We start from the raw sequence: 12,659 nt of genomic DNA on the forward strand, positions 1-12,659 counted from the left end.
TATTAATTTAAACAATGCAGGCCTAATAATTTAAGGCAGAAACAATGAGCTCATTAAACTAATGAATACTTGTTTGTTAATTATGTATTATTTTTTCCATGTATAGGCTACTCGCTGTTTTCAATTAATCATTTTAACTCAAATGTTTATATTTCATATTTTGACACATTTCAATGTATTTGTGTGCATAGTAATTTAATAGTTTGTCATTTATTTATGTTTTATGGTCACAAATTCATAACATTATTTCTCTATCAATGTATGCCTTATAGGCTGCAGCCTTTCTGTGCAAATAAATAGTAATTTTTATACGATTTCTATTTGTATTTACAGTAAATAAATACAGTCTGCGCCTCTGCAGCTTCAGAAGCAGTTGTATGGTGTAAAAGCGGAAACAGGCCCTTAGTATCTGATGATAAACATTCAACTAATCTGCACCTGTTTTACATGTTTTGCAACCCACAAAAACAGTACATGCATGCAAAAATTGCATTTAATTGACTGGGCATGACGTGTAATATCCCAAGTGCGAGACCTTTCTCTTGGGTTCCCCTGACCTTTCCACAGTGGACACCTGTGTGGACAGATCGCAGGTTTGTTCACCTGAGGAGGAGCAAGGAGTGTGTTGTGAAAGGACCACACACTCCTGTGCAGCGAGGCCAGCTTTCCCCTCACAATGGCTGGAATTATCCAAATCAATACACCATTGTGCACCTTAAGCAGAGAGGAACTAATGCCAGTCGAGGTCTCGGACTTTATTTGAAAGCTTTAAAGAGCAAGATCTTGCAAATTTTAATAAATCTGTGGCTGGAATTATTAGAACCTTTTTTTTTTTTTTTGCCAATCGACGTTCAGAGCTAATGCACCTAAACATGCGTGGAGTAATATAACATGTCAGATTGGCATTTTAATCAAGCTTGCAAAGACAATAATTCCCTTTGATCAAACATGTTCCTTGTGTTTTCTTTTACAGATACAATTAGTTTCATGGATACAAAGTAATGAACATGTGTTGCTTAACCAAAACAGAACAATGGGCACAAGAAAGCAGCAGTGAAGTTCCATTGTGCACTGATTTGCTAATCAGTGTGATATGAGTATGATTATTGCAGAATATGTTATTAAAGCTGACAAACTGAAGAAAGCTGTCTGAAAGAAGAAATGGAAACTTGTTCCTTCTCAGCTTCACCCTGCTTTGTACAGGAAATATATCTCTATTTTTTAAATAGCCCTTTAATGCTTTAATCGTTTAATTTTAGACTGATTTTATGTTCTGTTTTCATAAAATGATGCTGATGCACAACTCACAAACATTGCATGCTCCCATTTTAATACCAATCTTCAATGGCTGAGTATTATCCATTTATCTATGCATTTGTGATGAATAAAGCTCAATCCTCATTTCTAATCCCCAGTCAGAGCATAAATAAACACAACACTACCCCCTGCATAGCTGCTATGGTACTGCAGCCATATGGTGAGGGTAGGTTGAGCCACCCTAGGGGTTTTGGCTATTCTGTGCCTGCTTGCTTAGTCAGGAAGAAACTCTTTGACCTACATGTAAAGCAAACAATCACAGTTTGTTTATGTGTGCCATGCCATCATCATACCACAATAATAGACTGGCATAGAAAACAATTATATTATAAAGGTGTGGCGGTCTGCTCAGACGGTTGCAAAGGACAATAGAGGAAAATGTGCACAGTACACATTTTTTAAGTACAATTTCTCTCCATCTAAAAGATTTTTATCTCCATTGATGACCATTCAAAAGTATTACTCTTACTATTTCTTCCATAGAAAGATATGACAAGAAAAAAAAGGGTTTATTGGGGTTCTATATGAAGCATAGGGTTCTTTATTCAACTCCAAAGAACCTTTTATGCTAAAAAAGGTTCCATAATGTCAAGAAAGAACCCTTTTGGCATAAAGGTTCTATATAAGATATTATTCATTCACATATTACATTATTCTGAAACATTTTGTAATTGCAATTAAATTGTTGTTTATTAAACTGTTGTAGTAACTTAATATCACATTTTAATCATGCTGTTTTTTTGGAGGAGAAAAACTGAAATGGCACTCTTAGTGTGATATTGATTAACTACATAAAATAATATAAATATATACATTTTCTAACCCCCATATCTTTCAATTTTGTGATCATCCACATGCATTCATAAATAAATTTCAGGGTCTTGATGTTTCTCAATAATATGAAATATTTAATCTGGAAAGGACAAACCAAATGTTAATGAATGAAGCCAAAAGGTTCCTATGAGTACAGAACCTTTTTCCTGGTTACAAATGAATTTATTCATTTATTTAACAGGGACCATACAGTCAAACATAGTCACAATACAAAGCCTGTAACTGATGCGCAGGATATAGAGTTTGTAGCTGCTAATTTACAATTTACAACTCCCTAAAGGGTTCTTATTATTGAACCCTTAAAAAGGGCTCTGTATATAACCTTTTAGAGGTTGCAAATACGCAGTGCTTTAGACCCATTTAAGAACCTTTTCTTCTAAGAGTGTAGTGCAGTAGGCCGATGCGGTTCCGCGTTCAGAAAAATTGAGATACTTTGGCAGGAATGGGTAAATGCTATTGGCAATAAGACCTTTCAAAAATCCAGGCTGCGAAAATGTACATCACATGTATGCCTTTCTCGGCATACATGTAAACTGAAGTATGATATTGGCTTTAGAGCAGGGATGGGGGAACTCTGGCCCTTGAGATCCACTTTCCTGCTGAATTTAGCTCAACTTAATTAAACATATAGCCTCCCCGAACAAGCTAATCAAGATCTTCAGGATTAGAAAGCTACTGGCATGTGAGTTTGTTTAAGGTTCGAGGTAATCTCTGCATGCAGGAAAGTGGACCTTGAGGGTCAGAGTTGCTCATCCCGGCTTTAGAGGTCCTGGTGATCCACTTGGTAAACTAGCCTGAATCTATAGTGCCACCTATTGGAATAATATTCTCATTATATGCATCTATAGGTAATGTCGGATCTCTTTGCTATAAATCAATTTAGGTTTCCATATGAATTCCTTTTTTGTTGTTGTTGTTGTTTTATCTCATCTGTCAATTTGAAAATCCTGTTCTGATTTCTGTTTGCGTGCATGAATAATTAATGTAACATTGTAGCTACATGTGTAGCTTTAATTTCCACCACTAGAGTTCACTAAATTACATAATTAGAATACTTTCTGTTTCAAACAACTTGACACAGAGCAGCTGTAGCTTCAAATAACTCCCGAATATAATTTTGTCATAAGGGACAGATATGCAACCGAAATGCTTTGATTTGGAGTCCCAGATGTTGCTATTTGTCTTATCAAAGCGTTGTATATGGCGCTTTGGGATGAGAATGCGTTGAACATTTTGGAAATTTTCTTTTGTGGGGACTCTAGACATAATGATTTTTATAGGCCTACTGTACAAACTGCATATTATATCCCCTTACACCCCACCCCTAAACCTATAGCCTACTCATCACAGAAAACTGATGAAACTAAAAAAAAAAAAAAAAAAAAAAATGAAAACCCTTTATTATAGATTATTACATTTATTTTGTAATTGAATATTGTTTAAACAACATGAACAAAGTCATTAACACTTTTTTTACACAACTTAGAGAAAAAAAATGTTCTTTACTTTAGGGATTTTATCATTTATAATCTCAATTGAACACACACACACACACACACACACACACACACACACACACACACACACACACACACACACACACACATGCTATTGCTCCGTGGGCACTCTCCATAGACATAATGATTTTTATACTCTAAGGCTATAAAGACAACCCGTATATTATATCCCCCTGCCTACACTAAACCTATCCCCAAGCCTACCCCCCAAAATCATTAAAAACGACATAAAAACGAGTCTAATTAAAATAGACTTAATTACAACCTACCATATTGCCCTTCCTTTAACAGACACTTTATACCCTAGACATTTTTGGTCCATAATATGAACACAGCAGGCTGTTCTAACCCAGCCCTCTGTTAACCCACGCTGCTGCTCCTCTGTCTGTACACACACGCTCCCCCATCCGGTGCAAAGTGGACGCGACGCGGCGCGGCTTAAATCATCTGACGTGTTTTGCGCATTTCCTGAACTGGCGCTTGAGCGCAGGGAGGGAGAGAGAGGGAGTAAGTGAGTGAGAGGGAGAAAGAGAGAGAGAGAGAGAGGGCGAACAGGGAGAAAGGCTGCAGCGCAGAAGACTACATGAGCGTGTAGCTCAAATGCTTTCGCCTTCTCAAATCTACAAAGAAAAGAAGCAGCTTAATATATCGGCGAGTGGATGGCAATAGTCTCCGAGCGGTTCGTCAGCATACTGGGAGAAGGAGGAATCCCAAAAGCCTCTCCCACTCAACGCATACGGGAAAACGAATAGTACGAGACAAACCCTTCTGAAGACCATCACATTTGGGATATTTTCCACTATATTAGGTTATTGCCGATCTTTTGCCTGCTGGACTCGTCCCTCTACTCAGCGCTATTCCACACGTATGGAATCCGATTGTTTACGTATGCTTTCCCATTACGAGTAAAGACGGATCGTAAACAAACACAGGAGCCTCGGTTTTGCATATCGCTTTTCTGCATCCTATTTGATTGTTCCGCTCAAATGAGAGAATCAGGTTGATCCGTGTAGTGGTTTGAGGGATTTAAGCATCACAACATCCATCTAGCCTATATGTGCATGTATACTAATGACGTGATGACATCTATGGGTATAGCGACCCCCTGAATCAAAACCAAAAACCGTCTGTTCCTGCAAGAAGCCAGCTGCATCTCACTTGAGCGTCATCATGGTGGTTTTTAATGGAGTGTTGAAGATCAAAGTTTGTGAGGCGTTGGACCTGAAGCCCACTCCATGGTCGCTCCGGCATGCAGTTGGACCAAAGACCCAGACCTTCCTACTGGACACGTACATTGCCCTCAACGTGGACGATTCACGTGTGGGCCAAACTTCCACCAAGCAAAAGACTAATAGTCCAGCTTGGAATGATGAGTTTGTAACGGAGGTTTATGATGGGAAGAAAATTGAACTGTCCGTCTTTCACGATGCACCAATTGGCTATGATGACTTTGTGGCCAACTGCACTATACAGTTTGAGGACCTGCTGCAGAATGGGAGTAGGCACTTTGAAGACTGGGTATGTTAATCTCACAATTTATTGCATGGTGTGTAATCACTTCTGTCTGGCTCCTGATGGCCCCTCAGCACCACACATTTCGGGTGTCTTATTTTCTCTCACACTCAAGATTAGGGAGGACTTCTAATGAGACATGGCTGGTGTAGTCTAGTGCAGTGGTTCTCAATCTGGGTCCTGAAGCAGACCAGCACTGGACATAATTGATGTCCACCTTTATTTATCTCACCTGATTTATATAATCCGCTCATATTGCTGCATAAAGACCTAAAGCCGGTGTGGAGACATCCAAAATGTGCAAAAAAATCACTGATCTGTTGACTAGGCCATAATTTTCATCTGTCGTCTGGGCCATAATTTTCACAGGGACTGGTTGGTTTCGGATTCTCCTCAGCAAAGCCCCTTGTTTCCCAGCCTCCCTCACGGGTTCTCACGCTCTGGGGGTTTTCCCATTTTTTGACAAAACATGTTCTGCTGCTGTTGAATCCAGACCTACATTTACCATTTCCGTCAAGTGAAGCACATGTTGTGCAAATTGCTTTCATGAGATGTAACACTCCCATGCCAGTGAAGGAAATATCGATGCTTATTATGCAAGCTGTAAAACAAGTTTGACACAGTTTGCTAAATGTATACGACACGTTACAACCCGTCATTTATCTGGCCATGTTTTCTGAAAAAATGATGGTACATGTTGGATAGCACTGCCAGTGTTTCACCTGGCCAGTCATCTTATTTTGGATTCTAAGGAACCACTTGGTAGAAATAGGCCCATTTAGAGCTCAATTCACTGGCTTTTATTAGAGTTTTAATAGTGTTGGACTCTTCATGTCTTCTCTTTTGAGTGTTTCTTTTCTGATGAAAAGAAAGGCTATATGCATTATAGATTGCAATATTGTTTACAATTATATACTATCGTGTGTTTTTATAGGGTAGCCTATATAACGCACATAAAAACTTGAAATATATATTTTTTACAATAGTCTAAATGTTTTGATGCTGCTGTGTTATATTGTGTTTCAGTGTCATGGAAAAATAGCCAGAGATTAATTTAGCATTCTAATCATGCCTGGAATTATGAGTTGGTCTGTTATATAATATTCGTCCAGCTGAGGGGCTGCAGTGGGGAGTGCTTTGTATGTTTGGTCGTTAGACACCCAGGGAAAGGTCAGAATGTATCGATTATGTCGCTGCATTGGTCAATCTTCCCCTCCTGTTGCTGGCAACTCGCGCTGTAAATGTGTCAGGCGAGAGAGTGAGAAGGAAATCAATTTAATCTCTGCATTCCCCCATCACGGCTTTGAGGCCCTGCCTAATCATAACACACCCTGAGCCCTCTGTCTCACTGTCAGCTCTTTATTTCACCTGTGTACTAAAAAGATTTGACAAGTAAAAAATGTTAACCCTTCTTCCCAGTTATATATGCTATATTGCTTCTATTCAATGGGGAACCGTTCTTGTTGTTGTTGTTGTTTTTTTCTGTTAGACTGTTAGTCTGGTTTTGGCTGTTGAAAGGGTAATGCATTGCATTAGTTATGCCAATCCCAATCATAAACAAAATGGCTCAACAAAAAGGGCATATGTTAATTATGGAAAATGCATCTGACATAATTGAAGCTGAACGTTTTGTCAGACTTCATGGCTACAGATATGCTTGATAACAACGATTTAGGCAGAAGCTATGGTATGTCTAATTTCCCAGAGAGGGAGATAAGTACAATCTCCATCTGCCATGTCTTGTTTATGCAAATTAATAAAGCAAGGGTTTGCGTTCAAGTCAAGAGACGGTGACCGGAGAATGAATTGAGAATGTTTAGAAATTAATTCCTGAATTTGAGTTGAGGTAAAAAATACATTTGAATTTGGATAGTCAGCACAATGCAAATAAATTCATGTAACAGTATTTTTTTTTAGATCTAGAAAAGCAACTTAAACTAAATTTAAAAGCTTTGAAAGCCTAGAAATGTAGGTTTTGGGGCTTTTATGGATAGATAATATAGTTAATAATATATTATTCATTTAATTAACTTTTGTTGACTTTTCTTTGCACTGTAATTCAGTAAATTCCTCTTCTTGGGAATTTGTTGGAGCATTGTTGTTTTTTTTCCTATTTGAATACATGGCGTATGATGTAATGAGCCTTAGGATGGAAACTTCTTGATGTGTTTGGTGTTGAATGAATGAGTTGTCTTGAATGAGGGTCAATATGTCTGAAAAAGAAACCAAATGAGGCAATTTTTAGGAAGACGGTTGTTTCTTGGCTCGTCATTTGAGCAGCAGAGCCCGGAGCCAGACATCTCCCGAGAAGCCCACACTGTTCACGCGGTGGACTCGCATCCAATGAGTTTCATTTGTGCATTTACTCCCACTGTTCCCCACACAGGTGGAGCTTTATTCTGCTTGCTAATTTGGGCAGTCACCTCTACTGTCTTCAACAAACATACAAACCAAAGAAACAGTAGCAGCAGTGTTACAAAACTGTTTGAGGAAAAAGTAACCAAACAGGACCTCAGACCCTAAGGAAGACGCTATTGTGTCATGTTTGCTGCTTTACCACTTCTCTGTTGGGTTTCTGGTCTGTAATCTTTCCTCAAACATGTTGCGGTGGCCTGGTACGATCATGCAACAAAGTTTTCTGAAATTGCACCACTTTTGGGCACACACATCTTCTTTTAAGCTGATGGTTGGGTTTGAGTAGACGTGTTGCTTTTAGCGGAAGAGGTAATTGGAGCCTGCTTTTTGTGGATGACTCTTCTCAGACACTACTAAGACACAGCCTACTGTCTTTGTTGTGAAAGGGCAGGGACGGACTGAATCATTTACAACCCTTCCATCAGCCTCTTTATGGAATGTCTGACCCTGCAGAGATCACCCACAACACCCTTAGCTCAAGTTAGCAACAATCCCATTATCACCAGCGAAAGTGGCCCTTATCTTTGGGGATATCTCTGCCTTCAATTTCCAGCCTTTTACTGAGGGGTCATCTGTGGAGAGTTGGAGAAAGAGGGAGAACTTCTGTTGATCTTGTAGCCATTTATTCACTCTTGTCTTTTTTGGGTTCATTCATTCTGCTTCCTCATATTGTCCTCCTCCTGCTATCCCTCTGCTTCCTTCATTTTCTCTCTACTGGGTTTCCTTCCCTTCCATCTTGTTGTCCGAACTATCCTTGTTAATTTCATAGATATTTTTGCTCCTGAGATTATGCCCAGTCCATTCGAAACCAGCTCCAAATGCTTAAAACACATTTCACTAGGAGTGTTGCTTTAGCCACAGATAATGAGCTTTAAAGGCCTGCAGTTTCCTTAATGTCTTTCCACTGCATTACAGCTTACATTACAGTTATCGATTGCACTCGGTATTTACATTTTTATGCCCAGAAGCTCTCTTTCTGTTGTGTCTTTTTAAAGGGATAGTTCACTTTGAAATTAATTTTTGATATGTTTTAGCTTACCTCAAGGGCATCCAAGATGTAGGTGTCTTTGTTTCCACAGTATGTTCAATTTTTTTATATTTTTAGGTCAAACCGTTCTTGTCTATCAGTCATATAATGCAGGTTTAGGGGGTTCAACTCAAAGAGCATGCACAGAGAAGTCCAAATTAAGCATGATTTAATGACTCATAAATGTAAGAACACATTGATGGCCTGCAAACGAGCAGTTTGTGTGTGAAACGAACAGTATTTATATCGTTTTTACGTCGTGTAATCACAGTCACGTCCAAATACTCTGAGGCCCCGTCCACACTACTGGGTTTTCGTTTAAAAACGGAGACCTTTTGCTACGTTTGCACCTCCCGTCCACACTATAATGGGAAAAACGAAGACCTAAAACGGAGAAGTTTAGAAACGCTGCAGCTGCGTTTTGCGTTTTGAATCTCCGGAGGGCGTTTTAGTGTGGACGAGACAAAACCATACAAAACGGAGAACTTTAGAAACGCTGACGCAGAGGCTGACGCTTGGCTCTATGATTGGATGTTATCAGTCATGACGTATCCTTTCCTGATTCGTCATTCACGGTTTACACCGGCACGCGCATGCCCAGTGTTGGTGAATGGTCACGTGATCCGCGTTTTAAGTCGTTTTAATGTGGACGGAGATCGTTTCTAATACGCAGATAAAACGCTGGTGTGGACGGAGATCGTATTCGTTTTAATTCTCAGTTTTTAAACGAAAACGGAGTAGTGTGGACGGGGCCTGAGGGTGAGGGCGCTTCTATCTGCGCATGCGAGCCGGCACTCGCCAGAAAGCACCGGAAGTAATCTCTCGCGTGTGTACGTCACTCATTGTTTACACAGAGATTTCTGAAGTGTTGCCCTTTACTGTGAAGATCTAAACATATTTAGATATACAGGAAATTGCAATGGAAGACGATTTCGTTATATCAACTGGCAACGTTGATTTTTTTTTTTTTTTTTTTGCAACCGCGCAAGAGATCACTTCCGGCGCTTGTGCAGACCGAAGCACTCGTGCCTTCAGATCACTTGGACATGGCTGTGGTTACAAGAGGTAAAAATGAAATAAATACTGTTCGTTTTCTCACACAAACCGCTCGTTTCGTGTCTTAGGCCATCAATGTGTACTTACATTTAAATCATGTTTAATTTGGACTTCTCTGTGCATGCTCATTTGAGGTGGACCCCATAAATCTCCATTATATGACTGACAGACAAGAACGGTTTGACCTAAAAATATCAAAATTGAAAATTCTCAATATCAAAAATTAATTTCAAAGTGAACTATCCCTTTAAATGTTGGTGTTAGCTGTACAGTTCTTCTTGGTTACTTGACATTGACATCATCTATCCTCACTTCCTATCCTCACTTCTTCTTGGCCATTTGTCCAAATAGGCCAGACTTAGGCAAAACACCAACTGCTCCCCTACTTGGCATTCCGTTGCCAGAAGAATCCATATCATCCTTTTGCCAAGCCAAAACGCATCAGAACAGGGTGTTAATTTAGTTATTTCACATCGGCGTATTTATGCTTCTAGACTAAGGTGGCAACATGTCGACTTGCACAGACAGAAACCTTCTCACGTCAATCTGTTTGTTGCACATGGGTTTACAGTGTTTTTCATCAGTTGGCAAATCTCAGGATTTGAGGGGGAAGGGTGAATTGTGGGTAAGCAGGGATCAGTCCATCCAGCAGCACTAATTAATTTCATGAAATGTCTCCATGAGAGACCGGTGAATTGTCTTTATATGTTTGTTGTGCCTGTCTTCATTCGTTGTTCTTGTGTAGTTTGGTTTGTGTGTGAGTGTGCTTTGCAGTTTTGTGTGTCACCGGCGGTTGTCTAGCTTTCACATGCTGCGTTGAGCTCTCGCCTGGGGCACATTGAGCATGCTTACAGGGAAAGGGAACAATACAGGTGACATATGAGATACTCTGGCAAATATGCCTGATCTGCACCGCTATCTACATGATCCAGTTACACACACACACACACACACACACACACACACACACACACACACACACACACACACACACACACACACACACACACACACATATACTCTCAGCTACTAAATACATCACATATGTGAATATTCTCTTTGTAGCTAGTGCTAATGGGTTTTAAACATCTGACTTGTTTATCTTTTGTGTGGATTCAGGGGGAAGCACAAATAGTACAAAAAATTAGTGATGGAAAATGGGATCGATTCCAATGTGATGGATATCTCATTGATCTTAGAGCTTTGAAGCCATTTCTCTTGGTTCCAGTGTTAGCATAGTTTTACTTTTGCCTTTTTGGGCATAATTTAAGGTCCTTCATGGGGTCAGTACAATTCAAAAGTTTCAAGATTGTTTTTAGAAATGAATACGTTTATTCAGCAAGGACAAACATTTTAAATAAATGCTGTTCTTTTGAATGTCAAAGTTTCCACAAAAATATTAAACAGCAAGATGCTAACTAGAAATGTTTCTTGAGCACCAAAGCAGCATTTTAGAATATATAGACTGAAGTATTGAGTAATTCAGCTTTGCCATCACAGGAATAAATGATATTAGAATAGGAAACTTAAAAAAAAAAATTAATTTCTAATGTTCTTTCAGGCACTATAGGAGCATATTATGCTTGTTAATGTAACAAATTAAATGTATTATTATAAATTTCTGCTGAACTAGCCTAAATAAGTGCTCATATTGCCCACAGAGGGGCCAAAATCTCCCATCATCACCATCCATCATCATATCTGCAGTCATCTTCACCGCAGGAGCCCACAACAGACTTGAATCCTCTCAGCACCCTGTTCACAATCTGCATGTGCACAAACACACTCACACACACATACCAGTGTACCACAGCCATCAGCCTGGTATGTGTGTGTGTGTGCACATGTACGTGTTTGTGCATGCTCGTGTTATGCCTGAGATTAAATCAAAGTAACTCACACCTCATGATGTTTGAGACACAAAGGCTTGTAGTCTGTTCCCGTGCTCGCAGTTACATGAGCGTTTTATCTCCAGATGGCCGTTTTCATTTTGTCTGGTCTCTTTTTGTACTATTGTATTTACTAAATTAAAGCCGTAAAGCCCTCCCAGGACACAGTGTTTATTCAAACTGAATTCCAATCAGACCTTCAAAGGTTCTCATTATTAGTCTGTATCATGAATTATGCACAATTAGCCCTGGTGTGGTGTCTTATTAGTAATTCATGGAGCTCTGAAGGTTTCACTCTGAGCCGGTGTGTTCACAGAGCTGAATGTGCTCGTATGGCCACATTTGTGTGTGATTTTGAGTGTGAATGGGAGCCGTGCGTGCCGCTCAGCCGTCATGCTGGAGCTCTGCTGTTGACAGATGGACGTAGGAGGACTGTTGCTGAGCTCAAAGTGTCTTAGAGAGAGGGTAAGAAACGGATGAGGAGAGGGCGAAATTGAGGAGGAGTGGAAAGAAAGTGTTCCTATGTTTAATCCTAGCAGAGAGATTCGTTTAGAAATCGGTGGCACATGTGTTTAAAACTTCTTAGACCTACTTTTGATTTCCCAAGTGCACAGTTAGGAGACTGTTTTCAGTCGCGCAGGGTATTTTCTGTCTCTCTCTCCCGCATCCCTACAGTGGGCTCTCCTATAGTCAAATCAACAGTCCTAATAGGACTAACAGCTTAATGTGATATACTTGACCACAGCCTCATCCTTTCATATTTAGTTTTTAAAGAAACAGGCTGCTTTTTTTTGTATAGTCAGGGATGGATTGACGCATTACTTTTTATATTTAGTACTGAGACGCGGATCCATAAATCGCAACCACCTCCGTGTATACAGAATGTACAAGATAGAAATGTAGCATACGCTGTCTTCCCTGTGTAGCCTATCATACAAACTTCAAACTTCATGTTTATATTAATGGGTTAGTGCTGACGAAATCTGACATTTTTTTACTGTGAAACATAAAATAACATATTAAACGTTGTCTTCGGGGTTTTTTTTTTTTGTGTATGAAGTGGAATTTGATTTTGAATTTTTTTAGTGATTT

General features: G+C 39.5%; 1 protein-coding gene across 1 annotated transcript in view; it reads left to right on the forward strand.

The window, feature by feature from the left end:
• Positions 1-4,165: 4,165 nt before the first annotated feature.
• Positions 4,166-12,659, forward strand: part of prkcea (protein kinase C, epsilon a) — a 57,712-nt gene continuing 49,218 nt past the window's right edge. Inside the window, exon 1 of the mRNA XM_039661350.2 lies at positions 4,166-5,186. Coding sequence (XP_039517284.1) covers positions 4,839-5,186 — 348 coding nt within the window. The 5' untranslated portion in view covers positions 4,166-4,838. The remainder of the gene's footprint in view (positions 5,187-12,659) is intronic.

The sequence above is a fragment of the Pimephales promelas genome, chromosome 17 (genome assembly GCF_988280905.1).
Source record: "Pimephales promelas chromosome 17, fPimPro1.hap1.1, whole genome shotgun sequence".
Taxonomy (NCBI): Eukaryota; Metazoa; Chordata; class Actinopteri; order Cypriniformes; family Leuciscidae; genus Pimephales; species Pimephales promelas.